General features: G+C 32.5%; 1 protein-coding gene across 1 annotated transcript in view; it reads right to left on the reverse strand.

The window, feature by feature from the left end:
* Positions 1-3,668: 3,668 nt before the first annotated feature.
* The window catches only part of CHL1 (cell adhesion molecule L1 like), a 291,478-nt gene continuing 276,225 nt past the window's right edge, over positions 3,669-18,921 (reverse strand). The window contains 5 exon segments of the mRNA XM_043968375.1: positions 3,669-8,104; positions 9,922-9,994; positions 12,332-12,463; positions 13,107-13,268; positions 17,689-17,868. Of these exon segments, the coding sequence (XP_043824310.1) occupies positions 7,888-8,104; positions 9,922-9,994; positions 12,332-12,463; positions 13,107-13,268; positions 17,689-17,868 (764 nt within the window). The 3' untranslated portion in view covers positions 3,669-7,887.

Consider the following 18,921-nt stretch of genomic DNA (forward strand, 5'->3'; position numbering starts at 1 on the left):
CTTGTCTCCAAGAAAGAGATAATTCTTTTCAATGCTAATTGTTTAGTGAATAGTTTATATGTCCTGTGAGTTGTGTGCAATGCCCCTTGGATAAAGAGATCTAGAACTATGAAAGCCATAGTAAGCAATAATAATATCCTTTCCTAACTGACTTTACCACGACAAACTAGCATCAGCTCTGATGTTATCTCAGAAGTCTTTGGCTTTCGGAGGGTAGGAGAAAGACACAAAGCTGTTTATGAACGGTAGACATTGATGAAAAATACTTTCCTGACATTGTATCTGAAAGCAAAATCTCATTGACCCAAATCCCACTACTTTCCCTGGGAAAACTTTGTTCTAACTGTTGCAAATTTCATTGTGCATATAACTCTACAGTAACTGGTATGGAAGTGAATGAACTTATGTAAACCACTAAGCTCACTTGTAAACAAGTTTTTACTTATTGAATCACAGGAGTCCTGGTAAATAGTTGTTTTAATTAGTTTCCTTTTAGAGTGCTAGCTCAAGCATATTGTACTTGAAATAAATAATAGATTTCAAACTGTAAGGAACCCTCAAGGTCACCTCATGACTTCATTCATGAACAAACATAGAAAGTTTCAATGAATTGCTTAAGTTCACACAGGTGGTAAATACCATAGCAAGGAATAAAACCCAGGTTATTTGACTCCAGTTCTAGTCACTAAAGATTCACATTCACAGAAATTTATGTGTGTGTATAAATGTACGTGTATATATATTCATATGTGTATGTATATATATATGTGTGTGTGTATATATATGTATGTGTGTATATATTTGTGTATGTGTGTATACATGCATATGTGAATTTCTTTTCACTCTTTACCAGAACTAATGTGGTTTAATATATAAAAACTTGCTTACAGATGAATAGAAATATATACATCTGTTTATATATACACGTATACATGTGTATCTATATACATATAAACATACTACACAATCTATACATATATACATTTTCATTGTTTATGCCTATAGATAACATACTGTTTTTTAGTAGCTACGCCTATAGTTAAAAACATGACTTTGGCTACAAACTGGATCACAGTGAGGAATGACCTCATTGGGCTCATACTTTACAATAAACTATCTAGTGATAGTTGTGTATATTCTCTCAGGAACCTATCCAAAACATGGGTGCAGAAAGAAGTTGGTAGGATGTTTAAGTAAAGTAATTTACATATGATTTTGTTGTTCCATATTTTCTCTGGGATTATGAAACAAATTAACATGGCATAGTGGAAAGATTATAGACTGGAATAAGGGTTTGGAGAAAGGCTTACTTGTCTTAACTGTGAACAATGGACATATTATTGTTCAGCTAAAAAGGGAGGTCGTTAAGGTAAAATATCCCTACCCTCCTTTCCAGCTCTTAAATTGTCTCCCCACACAGTCTGTCTGTTTCTGACTCTCTCTCTGTCTTCCTCTCTCTGTATCTCTTATCCATGTGTATCTGTATGCTTCTGACACTTATGTTTATAGATTTTGGGACCAGTATGGTTTATGATTTTTTTTTTTTTAGTGAGGCAATTGGGGTTAAGTGACTTGCCCAGGGTCACACGGCTAGTAAGTGTTAAGTGTTTGAGGCCAGATTTGAACTCAGGTACTCCTGACTCCAGGGCTGGTGCTCTATCTACTGCGCCACCTAGCTGTCCCAGTTTATGATATTATTAGAATTATCAGAATAGTTCTGGGGGTTTCTAGTTCATTATCACTTCACTGAAACATATGATTGCAAGATTTTTCTATTATAAGTTATGAGGAATAAGTGCAGCTCTACTTAAAATATGAAGAGCAACAGTCTCAATACTTTTGAAAAGTTAATGATATTGTTACTTTTATTTCTATTGATAGTAAAGTTGTACAAAACTAGAATGATGTGGATTCAAGGGTATATATTTTGACAATACCCTTTATCATTTTGCAGAGAAAAGAAGAAATTAAAACAGGAATAAGAAAAAATGGCTGATTTTCAATCAATTTCAAAAACATTAACAAAACTATTCTTAAAATCATGTTTGGTGATTAGGGCTTTGTATTTAAGTATCATAAAGTAATTAAAGAAGCAGATCATGACTAATGGAACAATTCATTTCTCATTCTCTTAAAAGTTATCTGAGGACAGGTAGGCAGTGCACTGGCTCTGGATTCAGGACAGACCTGAGTTCAAATTCTGCCTTAGACACTTGACACCTACTAGATATGTGACCTTGGGCAAGTCACAACCCAAAATGTCTCTCTCACAAACACACACACACACATACACACACACACACACACACACACACACAGAGTTATCTAGTCATTTGAAGCAGTCCTTCTTAGATTTTATACATTGCATTGCTTCATGTGGTTTAATTTATATTATTATAATTTAATTATTTTATTTTATAAATTATTTTATTTATATTCTTATAAATTATATTATTACATGTATATTCAGATTCAGATATACATCCATACACATATATGGTGTGATGTATTTTTATGTATAAATATATGTATTGGAGTTATATAAATATGTGTAATAATATATAATAGAGAAAAATAATCTTTAACTGCATATGGAAATACAAGATATAAGAATCTAACAAGGACTGCTAGGACACACACACATATAAAATATTATCTATAGATCTATGTCTTTATGTGTATCTGTATCTATCTCTATACCTATCCTGGCCCAAAAATTTTTAACAGAAATCCTGAAATAATTTAAATGATCAAATGGAAAATTTCCAAGTTTAACTAGTAATCAATAAAATATAAAATTTGCATATATTTTAGTGATGTATTTCACGCTGGAAATGAGAGTAAATATTTGCAACTAGTCTGTGTTCATTTCATTGAGGAAATACAAAATGGATTGTCTGCTGATAAAAGTTAGAAAAGCTACCAAGATTTTCCCTTTGCATTATTTAAAATGGAAGACATTTGTCATGCTCTGGAATTATTGTCATTATTCCCCTTTGCTTCATCATCAGCCTTGATAAATGTTCTTTTTAAATTAAAAAACAAACTTTTTTCTTATTTTTGCAGGGCAATGAGGGTTAAGTGACTTGCCCAGTTAATAAGTGTCAAGTGTCAAGTGTCTAAGGCTGGATTTGAACTCAGGTCCTCTTGAATCCAGGGCCAGTGTTTTATGCACTGCACCACCTAGCTGCCCCTAAATGGTCTTTTAAAAAATTTTAAATGCAATGCATATTATGTTACTAACCTCCATAGATGTGATCATATTAAGTGTTCTGTTTATGGAGTTACAGTCATTATTATCCTTTTAAGTATAATTAAATAATTTTCCCTCCTAAAAAGTCTACTAACTTTTTTTGATAAATGTTTTCTAGTTAGTTGAAAGAAAGTGTGATACAAAAACAGAAGTAATGCTCATTCTCGTTGGAAGTGAAAGAATCACAAAGCATTTTTTTTTTACATTACATGAAGTTGAACTTTTATTAGAAAAGTTGAATTTCATGTATAATCAAAATATTTTTGAAGCCATACATATACATAAACATGATACAAACAGCAACTACAATACAAACACATTTTTATTTTAATCAACTTTAATAAAGTTTCACTAAGAATATTAATCTGAAAAAAGCAGTCAGATTAACTTAGTATACACAGTCCTTTCCCTCTTCAGATGATGTAATAAAATATCATAAATCTAAAATAAAATAAAGTATGCTTTGGCTCCACCCCATCTATTTCACTAAATGGAAACTGGAAAAAATGAGCTCTGATTACAAACTCAATCCCCTAATCATCCATTTGAAAGTTTTATAAGAATTTTGATTTTAATAATATGTAAACATATTTAAGATTTCAAATGACAATTTAATTCTATAGGCTTTAAAAATGAAGCAAAACTTTCATCAATCTTTTGTCTTTAGTTTATATCTTATTCCATGACTATAAAATAGGAAAAAATATTATTTATGACTTCCAGCATAATTCCATTCCATATCATATTTTATAAACCTGGGTGTAATTAAAATATTGGATGCCTTTAAACCCAGTAGACTAAATGCATTGGATTCACAAACACTTTATTATAAATATGCATGTAAAACTAGTGGGAAAAACCTTTTATATAGGAAAGACCCTGCTTAAGTTTCCTCTTTAGCAATTGGCATTTTTGTAATGGCACACACTTATACTGCTTGCTGTATGGTAGGAATCTTTTAAAATTCCTGTATGTTTCCTTTTTATTTCTATAAAAAATATATATTTTTGTGCTCACTGGAAAAAAGTACTGAGTTGACACGGTCTGCACACTATTTAAATGTCTGAATATATTTGTATGATCTTATTCACAATAGTTCCTATGTTATTATTCGTCTAGACACAAGTCTTACAAAATTCAGTTTACCTATAGGGAGATATTACTGTCATGTGCAGAAATCCCTGCTTATTTTCCCCATAATTTCACAGAAAAAATATAAGCAAGTATACACGTTTTGCTGGAAAAGATGAAGGCTTCTTAGCCTTTCTCAGACATTTCTTAATCAATCTTAATTAGAAACAACTAGCCCTGTGGTATAGCAGGTAGCAGATCCTCAACAGCACTTTATTAATGAAAAGAGCTAAAGTATAGAGTTGTTAAGGGATGTAACTAAGGATACTCTGAAAGCCAATGGAAGAATTCAGAAGAGAAGTCAGACTTCTCAGTTTTTGATTCAGTGCACCTTGTTCCTTTCCTTCCCACTGGAAATGGACAAGAACGTGATTGAATGTAGAACCTCACTGAATAGCTCACTCAAATCATACAGTGGCATATATGATGTAGAAAACAGGATCTTATCAAGTAATTTGGGAAACTCAGTAGTGTACTACATTAGTTGAAAATACAGGTACCTTTAAAAAGACAGAACCTTTTGCTGATTTCCAATAGCATCCTTTAAAATATAAATATTTTAGACACTTTGTATCATAATTTACAGTCTGACAAATTAGGGATTGCAAAAAAGGTAATAAAGTAGAGAAAGGAAATTCACTAGAGAAAAAAGTTCTAGATTTAAGCCGGCGCCTTAGTGTTTAGTTAATTTAACACTTAATGGGTATATTTCTCAAATACTATCACCCTTTTAAAACTTTCATTGCACTTAAATGACACTACATATATTTTTACATCCTGAGGCATAAGAAAGAAAACATAGTGAACAATTTCTCTATAAGGTTTAATAGAAAAGTAATCCTGGTTTGTAAACTACATGACTAATACCATTATAAAACAACTTATTTTCTTATACGAATTAATGTGCCATAATTTTTTAGTAAACTCTTTTAGATAATCCAAGGTTGAGTGGTTCATTGCTAATCCATTATAGTCTATCAAAATAATTTCTGTGAGAAAGAGAAGTCATTATAGCCAAGAGCACTGGTTCACACCATTTTAGACACATCCAATTGGTTATCATTTCAAGAGAAGACTAGTGAGCATTAGTGTACACAAATATCAGACCCTGTTTTATCCCATGGAACTATGTCAAAATGTGGGTACCATCATATACTCTCCCCTTTCTGTAATTGAGAATATAGAGCATTCAGAAAAAAGTGGTCAAAACTTTTTTTTTCTACTTCAAATTTTCTTCACCACCACACAAACTGGAAATTTATTGATTGGGACCAGCATGACTCTAGATCCTCAAATAGGTAGGAAGAATACAAAGTAGTTGCCTTTTCTCCTAAGGCATGAGGGAAGAAGAGGCAATGGATGAGGTCAGAACTAGCTTGATTTCTAATAACTCCACCAAAATAAGAAGTATTACAGGTATCACTTAAAGGAGTGGCATCATCTTTCATATGATTTATTTTAAAATACCCTTTGGCCAATACCCCCAAGAGAAGAAATTCACAAGGGAATCAAGAGTAAATCCCAAAGTAAATTTAGTCTCAAGCATTTTTAAAGTCAGTTTTATATGTATTTTTCTTAATAGAATAGAGGATATCAGGACAGCTAGGTGGCACAGTGGATAGAGCACCAGCCCTGAAGTCAGGAGTACCTGAGTTCAAATCCGGCCTCAGACGCTTAACACTTACTAGCTGTATGACCCTGGGCAAGTCACTTAACCCCAATTGCCTCACTAAAAAAAAAAAAAAAAAAAAAAAAAGGTTTTTGTCATGGACACCTGAAGGTCATTTACAAATGGACATTTTTTGATATTTACATTCTAATGCCCCAACAAAGCCTGAAAAATCATACTCTGTTAACTTGAGTAAGTACATATTCCTATAGAAAACACTTCCATATTATCAATTTCATGTTTTGCCTATACCTTTTCCATAATTATGATAGTTGAAAAAATTTTTAAAAAAGAAAAAATTTCCAGTTCCATTGCTGCATTGTCTATTCCAAAAACAAACACAGTTTTTTTGGTTGTTTGTTTTTTTCCATAAAAGAGAGAGGGATATTTAAATTAAATCCAAGTTTCCTAAATATCCATTAATAGGTTTAGGTTGATACATATGTAAGGGAGTCATTATTTCAGTTGATTGAAATTCATGTGGATTGTTTCATGCCAATTTAAAATAAATTAATTTCAATATTAAATTAATAGGACAAATGCCAATACATACATTTTAAGAATTTACTAAATTTTTACCAAAAAAAGGCATAGAGAGACAAACATTTTAATGATGCTCAATGTATGATGCAGGAAACCACAAACAGGAATATCTACAGTAAACAGGTGTATTTTTTCTAAACAATTAGCTAAAGCATATTTTGAAAAATATGCAAAAAATTCCATCAATTATTACGAGTTGTATTTGGAGAAAACAAAATCCCAACACATACACAGTTTCTTCAGGTTTGAAAGTTTACTTTACTGAATTTCTGAACAGTCAAACTCTGGTAAAGTATAAAACAATAGCTCCCTTATTCTGTACTGTAGCTGTACAAATCCTCATGTTAATGTGTCACTTCAACATAAAAATTAAAACCACATCTATATTTTGTACTGTATAAATATCAACAGAATGTGTCCACTCCATTCAGGAAATATATGCTAGCATACCATTATAACACCAGACAGGCAAAAAAGAGTCAGTTTAGAAATAGAGTCTTTGAATGAGTTTTAGCTGATACCAGATTACCATTCCAAGCAAGGAAACATTAGGCCTTCTCTCTCCTAAGTCCATGTCCAGTGGTCCCTTGCAGATGTTTTGGTCCAAGGAAAGAAGCCTGAATATCCAGAGATCCCACGGTAAAGAGAAACCAGAAATCAAACTGGATTTGACTAAATAGCCAGAGAGTAATGATTTAAATATCATTGGCTCCAATAACCAGTGTTGGACAAATAAATACTTGTCAACTGATGGGTCATGGAGAAAGAATCTTAAACAACAAATTTTAAATAATAAATATGGACTTGGTTTCTTCAGTGAATAATTTCAATAAGACATATTTTTTCTTGTTGTTGTTTTTAATTAACCTGTGTTTCATCTTTCAACTGCTAGGAAAAATAAAGTCAAGCCATGCAATCCTATGAAACTGAATGAATGGGCATGTATAGAATGTGTATAAAATTCTGCAAGCCAAGAGAAGTTATGAAAACACATGGGACAGCCCAAAACAGGTATGTGAAGAGAAAACTGATTACTCATTATTTGAGACAAACTAAGTTGAATCTAATTATCATAGTTATGTTCATTCTTCTTTGAATTCAACCCATGACATCATGGGCCAGAAGAATTTGCTCTTATCTGTCAATGGCAGTGAATTGTTCTTGGTTTATTTGCTGGATGTTTGATCCTGGCTAAACCCAGTTCTGTTCCTGTAGACAAAGATTTGCTTATTCATATAGATAAACATGGTAAAATGAGGTGAGTGTCTCATGCGGCTTATGTACACAGAGTTTATGCACGAAGTGGGAAAGTTGCCATTGAACTTCCAGTACTCTCCACTGATCCTTTCTCCTTAGACCCAGTGTAAGCACCAATAAATGACCCATCTTCATTGAACAGGCCGTGGTCTCCTTCTCCATAGTCGACTAAGCTATCAGCGCTTTCTGTGACCTGGAGGTTCCTGTTTAGAGACTGAAGGCTTCCTTTAAGTGGTTTTTCATCACTGTCACTATAAGATAAAAGAAAAGTCTTTAAAAATCTAGAATTATGAGTTTAAAGGATCATAGGGTTATACAAATAGTCATACCAGCGATTGAGAGTGGAAAAATCTTGGAGGCCAGCACATCTAACTTATTTTACAGACAATTACATGAGGGTTCAGAGAATGCAAGTGACTACCAACCTGACAAAGGGACTAAATGCTATGGGAGTTGAAAACAGGGCATCAGATTCTAAAATGATTTCTCTTTCTACTGAATATTCAGATATGCTAAAACTCACCACAATAAATCTAAACTATTGATAGATTACATAATTTAAAATAAGAGCTGGCAAAAGTCAAGGGAAATCTTCAAGGAAAGGTCATTTGACATAACTTCAAGTGAAACCTAATTGAAAAGAAGCTTACAAATTTGAAATTTTTTACATTATTTTCTAATTACCAATATTCTATATATTAAGTGGATTATATTTATTCATTCCTTTCTAGTAAAAATAAAATGGAAGCATTTGTGAAAAAAACTAAGGTTTATAACTTAAAAAAAAATCTGAAACACTTATTTGCCAGGATGTGTATCCTTATACATAGTGACAGAAGCTGTGATTTTCTTTACATGAGGAAATCTCAGATTGGGTCATTTCTTCTACAAATGAAAGGTTAGCGTCTTCTTTGTGACTTACAGATTCAAAATAACACTAGGCACTAATATGTTAAGTGACTTACCCAGGCTAGCACTGTCAGTACGTGTTGATAAAAGGATTCCAACCCAGAACTTTCTGGCTTCTTATTCATTATCATATGATGACTCTTCATTTATTCATATTGATCTAGATCCTTTCTAGGTCATATGAATATATGAAAAGGTATATACATATGTATGAAATTTACTTTAAGCTTTTTGATAAGATGAACTGAATCCCATTGAAAATATTTTATATTTGCTTTTTAAATAAATTATTTAGCATTTCATTTTGGGGGAAAAGGTTTCTTCATAACAACTCTTTGATGTAAATACAGTGTAACTGTTATTCTAGATAGAGAAAGTATAGGAAGTGCAGAGTTATGAATTTGAAGTCTGAGGACCCTGATTCAAATCCCATCTCTACCACTTTCTCCCAGTAAGACATTAGGTAAATCACCTAACCAATTCTAGGATCTATTTCTTAATTTGCAAAATGAAGGTATGGACTAGCTGACCTGTAAGCTTTCAATCAAATCTAAATCCATAGTGCTACAACACCTATTACCAGTGAGGAAATAGCATGAGAAAAGAGTCATTGAATAGGCTCCCAAAGCTACTGTCATAACTTTGTTTTGTGACTCCCAAACCAGTATCTTGCTATGTCACTAGCTCTCCTGTACTGCCTCTTTCCAGGTTCTTTTTTTTTTAAATATAGTTAATTCTTAGTTTAAATGCTGGGTGATACTTCTTTGGGGAATAATAAATTGTTCTTAAATATATTGAAATAAATGAATTGCAAAATATATGTCAATCTTCTGCTATTTCAATATCTATATGCAAATAAAAAACTTTTTTCTTTCTTTCTGCATTTTTCTACATATAGAAATACCACTATGCAAGGAAAAAATGGATTCTTTTAATAACTTAAAACCCAGAAAATGAAAAAATACACCAAAGAAATCTATAGCACCTTTCCATCAACACTATCTACATCACTTCATTAGATATTTTTGCCTATTGATTTTGATCTGACTAATAAAGTATAATACTATAAGATTTTATATACCAATGAATACTACATTATTTCTTTACCAGTTTCACATTTGATTGTTTTCTGTTGTTTTTGTTTTTCTTGTGAAATTACCTGTACTCGCCAAATGTTTCATCTTTTCCAGACTGAACTTCTGGGTCTGGATGTAAATCTTCTTTCTCTTTAACTATAGGGAAAACAAATCATTATTTTGAAGAAAAAAAATACTTTTGCTATGTTGGTTCATTATATTGTTCGCAGTAACATTGAACATATTTTATTACACTAGAACAGATTTTTTTCTCAATAATTTTGCATGTGTCTACTCAGGAAATTCTCAGATTCACCATTAAAAAACAAACAATGAAGGAAAAATAGAGTTCTTTGGCCCTATGTTTACCTATTTGTCCCTAGAATAGTCAAAATATTTGGACAGACACCCATTTCTGGGGAAGGAAGGAGGCAAACTTAATGAATAGTAGGTATAGTCTAGAATATTTGGGGCTCTTAACAATTAAATTATATATTTTCTTTGTTTAAAAGATATTGTGTTGTAATGTAATATTTACATTGGAGAGGTAGCATGGAGTAAGGAAAATATAGATTAAAGAAGCAAAATAATAGAATTTTAATCTTATTGAGTTTTTTAAAATCTTATTTACTCTTTGTTTTTTTTGGGGGGAGGGCAATGGGGGTTAAGTGATTTGCCCAGTGTCACACAGCTAGTAAGTGTCAAGTGTCTGAGGCTGGATTTGAACTCAGGTCCTCCTGAATCCAGGGCCAGTGCTTTATCCACTGCACCACCTAGCTGCCCCAATCTTATTTACTCTTAATTGCAGAAAAGTGTTCAGAGCTGGTCTAATCAACCTCTGTCCTTCTCTGCCTGCCTATTCATTTTACAAATAAGCCTTCTGGGGCCAGAGAAGCAACCTGACTTACCCAAGGTTGTACATGTCAGAGTCTAACAACCAATGAGTGAGAAAATCATTTAAATAGTTTAAATAATATTTTCTCATTAGTGAAAAAAGGATGAAATTACTTAATGCTACCTACCACACAATGAGCTCATGAGGAACAAAAGGAATAATCTATATAAAAGTATTTTGTAATATACAAAGTGACATAAAAATATAAATTATATTCAAAAGCTTAATTCAGATCAATTCTGGTAAAAAAAAAAAGATGAGATTGGTTCTTTTATTTGGTTTAATTAAATACTCTCCCAGATCTATATTTTCTTCAAAAATAAAATCTCAACTTTCTTGGCTAGAGGTAGAAGTTTGGAATGGTGTGACTAAAAAGGAAAAGAAGCCTATGGGAGAATTTTCTTTTATTTGCTGCTAAATATGAGCTCTTCTGGGCTCCACGTTGATTCAAAAGTTGTATCCAGAACAAAGATGATCTCTCTATCATGGTACTTCTCTTTATTCCAGCTCAAAATGCATAATAAACTCATTTGGATTTTTCCCCATTTTTTAGCCATAAGAAAGGAAAAAGTTTAGTATTATTTTTCAGAAAATTTTAAGCATATGACATTATTTGTTCACACTTAGTGAGAAGTGAGTTCAGAAACTTGATCCCTTGATTCAATCATTTCTGCAGTAAAACCCATCTTATCTCTTTCACTTAATAAGGTTTTTTTAATATGTGTCATGAATGGCTGGTGTAAGCATGCTATATACAGAATGTTACCAAAGAAGATTTGTACACTAGTAATGTCATAAAGGCATCTATCGTGCATTTGGTCCACTTCACAGAACTTCTGTAGATTTACTAAATGAAATAGGCAAGAACTACCTGAGATGAGAAAACATGAGTGGGAATAAAAATTTTGCATGAATGGAGGAAGTACCCACACTGTTGAAATCATGGCTCTATCACAATATTAACATTTAAACCTTACCTACAATCCAAAGTCAAATTACATTCAATCAGATTCAATAGTCATTGGGCACCTACTGCATACAAGACAGTATACTAGGTAGTTATTTACAGGAATATAAAAAGCAATGACAGTTCTTGACCTCAATAAAATTGCAACCTTTTATGAGGTACAGTACATCAAATGGATATATAAGCACCCAATTACCATACTGAAAGCCAAAATATGACCTGTCCTTGAAGGAGTGGTCAAAGGAATATACATATTCTGAGAAAGGAAAGATTCCATCTGATTGAGGAAAACAGGAAGTTTTCTTAGTGCTAGGATCATATATTTAGAGATAGAAAAGACCTCAGAATCTATCAGGTCTAGCCTTCACATCTAACAAATGAAGAAACTGAGATTCAGAGTGCTTAAGTTATTTATCCAGATTTATAATGTTATTTGGGGGGGGGCAATATCTGAACCTAGGTCTTCTTGACTCCAAGTGCAGTACTCTAACTATAAAACCACTCTACCTCTGAAGCTGGACTGTGTCAACTAAGTTGGCTCTTGAAAGATGGAAATAATTATTCTGCTAAATGACACAAAAGAGCTGATATTTTTAAATCACTATATTCACATGTGACAGTATAGTATTACCTGAGTATTTTCCACCTTTGTTCCTCCTCACAAAGCAAATAGTTAACAATATTAATGTAAGAAGAGCTATGGCACACATCAGTCCAATAAACCATCCTTGGGTAGAGATGTTATCATATAACCCCGCATATCCTGTTGTAGAGAAAGAGAAGTATAATACATAATTTGAGACTTGTCACACTGGGGCAATCAGACAATGTTACTCTCAAAAATAAATAATCAATCAAACAAATACATATATAGATCATCAAAATACTGCTTAGCACTCCTGTCACTTCCAACTCTAGTCATTTCTATTTTGCTTTTTAGAGATTCCAATTCTTTGATATTTTCATGGAGGGCATTATCAAATGTGTCTTTATTTTCCAGAAAGTTACAACCCAGGTTACATTTGATTCAATTAGTAAAGGAGAACAGGAGAAATAAAGTTATATACCAAAGCAGTATTATGCAAGAAAAAGTGAAGCGCACATCAGTTGCATGCAGATTTTCTCAAAGAAGCCTCTTAAAACATGCATTAATTAGCAGTGCTAATTAATTAATTAAGTAAATAACAACCATAGTATTGGCTAAACATGGCTACTGATTAGTTAAGGATATGTCTAAATTTTTCATTTTGCTAATTTGCAAATACTGCCCAAAGATGAACTGAAAACTGTGATTCCATTAATTTACCTTTCCATAAGTTCACCAATAACTTAGGCAAGAATGCAAAATTATATCATCCACAGAACATATTTCATATTCTCACCCCAGAATGCCTTTGATTTCTCACCTCTCCCCCTTGTCTCAATAACATCTTCAAAAATGCTATTGTTATCAACCCAATTCTTAGTCACTAGACGAACTGTATGTTCAGTTTCAGAGTCAAATGTCTGAAGAGGGTGAACCTTTTGGGTAGGATTTACTGCTTCTGAAATCTTCTCAACATTCTTACCTATGAAAGGTACATAGTCAAGTCATATGCATTCTTTAAAATAAAAGTAGGACTTTGAAATGGAAAGATATTATTATTCCTGGTGAACAAGACAGACATTCTTTAGCGTTTTTCCTTCTTGAACATTTCCTAAATTTAAGGGAAGAAAAGACCATAAAAAAGAGGTATGCTGTCTTTTCTGCTATTCAGCATTTTGTTATTCATCAGTCAGCCATCTAGACTTTATTAAATGTCTCCTGTGCATCAGGCACTCTGAGCAGTGGGAGAACAAAGAAAACCAAAAGCCAGTTCCTCCTCTCAAGAAGGACACAGCTCGAGGGAAGAAACAACAGGAAAACAGCTCAGTATAAACAGGATATATATAGGACAAATTGCAAATAATCTTTGAGGAAAGGTGCTAAGATTAAGGAAGACTAAGAAAGGTAGAAGGTATGACTTCAGCATGGGCTTTAAGGGAGCCAGGAAAGTCAGGGAATGGAGATGAGAAAGAAATGAATATCAAATATGGAGGCAATAAGTGAAAATACTAAGAGTTGGAAAGTGAACTAGAAAGCAGACCAGTGTCACTGAATCAATGAGAATGTGTTTTAAGAAGACTGGAAAAGTAGGATGGGGTCAGGTTATGGAGTGCTTTAAAAGCCTAACAGAAGATTTTTTTTTAATTTTTGATTTTAGCAGGAGCTACTAAATTTGATTGTATGAAGTGATTCCTTGTACTTTTAAAATTTGTATAGATTGATAATATATATTTCCAAGATCATTAAACTCAGTTACCCCCTTAAACTTTTTGAAAAAAAAAAAAACAATCTGCTTTTATTATAAATAATTTGACTTGACATTATGGACTTCATTTATTTATTTGTATATTTTTGTTCATTTATTGGATTTCCTACCCCCATGTTTGGTAGGAAGAATTGGTTATTGGATTGCTTAATAATCTCTACTCAAATCTGATGTTTTATTACAGTATCTTCTTTGATAATGGGCCAGATATTCTGCTTGCCTCTGTTTTCTACTCCATCAAAATGGAAACTGAGACAAAAAATAATTTATTATATACAAAACTAAAATTTTTATCTTCTTTGTGGTTATAAAATATCATAAAATACTGGGATAGAAAACAATGTAGATTTGTATGCCTTTTAAAATGAAATCCTTTAAGTAAAGTCCCAAATGGAATTACAGAATACAGTTCCATTCAACAAATATTTACTAAACACTTTTACATCTTAGGATCTGTGCTTGGCAATGAATATTCAAATAAAGAAGTTATAATTCATTTTATTTTAGTGATATCAATAAACACTCCACAGAAAAAGTAAGATTAAATAACATGACCCAAGTGTTATAATGGGAAACTTAATATTTCCCCAGTGAAATATGTTTGCTTTCTGTTCAGTAGCATCTAGATCTAGCATCTAATACATTCCTTGTAATTGTTCCTCTGATTACCAGACAATTCTCATGACAATAAATATGAAGCCTAAAATTTTAGTAATCAGTTTGGAAGTGAAAAATAAATGTATTGCTTGCAGCCTGCAGCATCATGAGTTATTAGAAACCATAGTGGCAGTCTAAAGATGTTAGATGTGAGAAGCCTATGACAATTTTATTGAGAGGACTTGAAATGGGAGAGTTTGTGTGTATCTTTGATCCAAGGAGATTTAATTATTATAATACCCATAGGACCTTTTTTATAAAGCAAGAAAAGAATTGAAAGGCTCCTACCTAATAATCATAGCTGACCATAACCTTTAGAGTGAACACTCTGGATAGAAAGGCAACAGAGGCCCACAACACATCCAGTGTGAGTTTTGGGTAAATTGTAAAGATAACTTTCCAAGAAATTTTTATGTGTATACATATTTATCTGTCATATATCCATCATCTATTATGATTTATAAAGAAAAAGATGTAAATATATGATGCACACACATGCACACAGGCAAACACAGTATAGGTAGCATCTTACCTCTTATTGTTCAATGTTTTGACTATACAATGAAATATTGTTAATCGATACACTTTATTGCCTTAAAAGGAGAGGTTAGAACCAAGAATTGAATAGTGAGACTATCTCTCTGAACTTTAGTGTTCTCTTAAGAATAAAGCCTTAAATGGATTATTTAAATGGAACAAAGAGAAAACAATCCTGTGAGATAATTTCTAACATTTACACAAGGTCTCATTTTTTAAATGTGTATTGGTATCATATTATTCCTCAGTGGAAATAATTTTGGGTTATGGTTTTTACTGTGGGTTTTTTTTTAATTTCTACTTTTTAATAGGCCATGTTGACGTCCTTTGAGGAAATATATTTCCATCTTTTTCCTGGTAAATATGATTGTGTGTTGCACCAAAATACGTATAGAAGAAAAACCATTGTCAACTGGGAAAGGGGCTGGTAGATGGATTAGAATATATGCAGAAGCCTGGAGAAGCAAAAAGTGAAGAAATATTTCCTCCTAAAGTAAACTGAAACACAAGGTTATTGAAGAAATTAGCTTTAGAAAATGGAAAGTGGTTATCAGAGCTTTAAATTGCAGGAAGGATTTAGCATTAATTAAACCTTTGACTACCATCCCAGATGAATTTGACAGCAGAATTATGAGACATAGCATCACAACTATCAACAAACTAAAAAGTCCTCATTTTAAAGATTTCAACTCAAGTTAGTGCTTAAATAAGCAGTTATTCCATGAAACCCTTTTATGAATCCTGGACTTTGGTGCATGAACCCTAGAGAAGCACTTTGTCTCAGAGAAAGCATTGCTGATTCAGGCACAGTGAAGTAGTGGGCCTGGATATCTCTTTTCCATTCACAAAGATCTTACCCAGAATTTGCAGTGAGTCTCCTGAGAGAACCTCAGTAGCAAGTATGGCATCCCATGAGCCTGTTTATATCCCTGAACCATTTTGAGTCAACTACAGGAAAGTTCATCAGAAATGGAAGCCATGGCTAGTGGGCATTTTTCAGGCATTGTCAAAATGTAATTGCTGTTACAAACAAGCAAATCAATCTTTTAGTTCATGAGGAATTAGTTTTGTTGCCTGATGATCAATTTCTACCAGTGGATAATTCAGACATTGCATAATTTTTTTTGGTTACATGTTTTCTCTCAACACATAGGTGAAGATAAGTGGGGCTGTCAAGACCTTGAAAAAGAATATGTCATAAATCTATATGCATATGCTATTCAGCCCTGGCCTGTATTTAAACACACACATTTGTAATTATTTTCATGAGTGAAACATTTCACTTAAATTTCTCTCTTCTACCCTCTTCCCCAATTATAAAACCTTAAAGCACATAGGCATTTGAGTATAAATGCTTCACTTTGCACATGAGGAACCTGATCCTCAATGAAGTGAAATAACTTGCCAAAGGAAATAAACATAATTCATAATAGAGTCATGATGGGAACCCAAGTGCTCTAATTCCCAGGTCAGTGTTCTTTGTACTATACAAGTTCCTTTGTACTCTAATACCTGGTTCATCTTGTTCCCATTCAGACAATTACTTATAGAGCTACTACCATATACATTATTTTCTTGGTTCCCTTCTATCCTTTTAAACTTGAACTAAACATAACCACATATTTACCCATTTCATCTAGTTTCACTAAAACATCTTGATTCTTCCAACTTTTCCTCTATATTCTTCTTACTTAACTCTATTCTTCCTCTTCCTATTTTTCTTAGGATCAATGAGCAAGAGAGAACTAAGGAAGAATACTGATAAAAAAGCACATGTGGAAAATCACAGGAATAGAGGGAAATTTGGGGGAGAAAACTGGGAAGCAAGCAGTAGAAACAAAATGTAATGGTGGTTTGCTTAATGACATTTTAAAACAACCCTATCAACTTAGGGATGGTTAAAACCATTTGATATTTGTTACAAATTGGGAAATGAAATATATTTATACATGAATGTGGCTCTGTAAATGAGAAATATTGGATTGGTTTTGGACTAAATTAGGAAAACTATCAAAATATTCATTTTAATAATTTTGGGCTCTCTCTGTATCTGTTTTTTTTCCCTCTTGGTATTTCTCTGTCTCTCTGTCTCTGTCTTTCTCTGTCTCTTTTTCTTTCTCTGATTCTGTCTCTTTCTCCCCTCCCCCCTCCCCATCTGTTGCTTCCTTCTCTGGTTTTTGATTTAGCAAGAGCACAAGTGTTGAACTTGAAAGTATGGGGCTGCCAGACCAAAGAATTAGTGTGACTGATGTTGTAGCCACTATTTAGAGTGATTGTAGTCACTGCAGTTAAAAATGAATTTCTTAGAGCAGGAAAACTGACTTTAAAAGAAAACAAAAACAAAAACAAATCTCCACATGATCCTATAATAAACACTTCTTTTATATCAAGAATTTCCATATATTTTTTTAATCAGACACGCCTATTAACACTATTAACTTACTCCCTTCTCCAATTGTGCAGCCTTCTTCGGTAATGGGTTTCCCACAGCCTTTGGAAGTACATGCCCTCAAGTAGAATTTATATTTGGTGGTAGAATTAAGATCTGGAACACGCCAACTAAGTTTTGAAGGGTTAGTGACATTAATTTCCTTTAGTTCTCCAATCTCATCTGTGTCATTGACTAAAGAAAAAAAAAACAAAAAAATACATGAATATATAAGTATACTTTTCATGAAATTTAATAAAGCATGAGTGTTACAGCTTTGGGGTACACATGGAAAGATATTCTAAACTTATTTTTTTCTTATTCAAATACAGACAGCTACTTGTAGAGTTACTCTTTACTTTTATCATCATTATGAATTGCTGAAAATAATATATTATTAATTCTAGCAAACTAAATTCCTACATCAACTGAGTTGCAAAATGGACACTGCAGTAGAAAACCTACATCTTTTGAGATGTACATTGATGAATCATACTACATAATTAGTTTTAACTTTTTTAGCCACCTACATCAGTATTATAAATTTATTTTTTATGAAAAAATAATCTAACAAAAAATAAAAATAAAGAAATATTAATTAATACTAGCATTTATTTTATACTAAAAATGGAGTGATATGGAAACATGATACAATGTAAAGAACATAGGCTTTAAAGTCGGAGACTGCAGATTCAAAAGCTGTCTCTGCTACTACCTGTATGTCCTCAAACATAGCACTTAAACTCCCTTGGCTTCAGTTCCTTCTTTGCAAAATAAAGGGGTAGGATGATATGGCTTTGAGGTACCAGTCATTTATAACATATCACATAGAAATATGCATTATATATACATATATGTATGTATTATTTGTAAACATATAGCATGTAGGCATATATTCCTATTTTTCTAGAAAATGTAAAAATAATTCAATTAATCAAACTATTTCAAAACTTTACATGTGTTTGATTACCCGATAGAATAAATACACACAGCAAAAGATAGTAATAAAATTTTTTGACCAATTGTGATTAACCTAATGACTAATTAGAATAGTCATAGAGTTCCAAAGAATATAACTGTAGTGTATTTGAAGTGACAGGGAATTGGCATTTTAAATTTGTGCCCTTAAATTCTAGTAATATGCTGGTCAGCTCATTTTTAGATATGTACATGGCCATGAGATCAGAGCATCTTTTTTTTTTTTAAGTCTTGTTCATATATTGACTTCCTATATGTGAAATCTCCCTC

The sequence above is a fragment of the Dromiciops gliroides genome, chromosome 1 (genome assembly GCF_019393635.1).
Source record: "Dromiciops gliroides isolate mDroGli1 chromosome 1, mDroGli1.pri, whole genome shotgun sequence".
NCBI classification, from domain to species: Eukaryota; Metazoa; Chordata; class Mammalia; order Microbiotheria; family Microbiotheriidae; genus Dromiciops; species Dromiciops gliroides.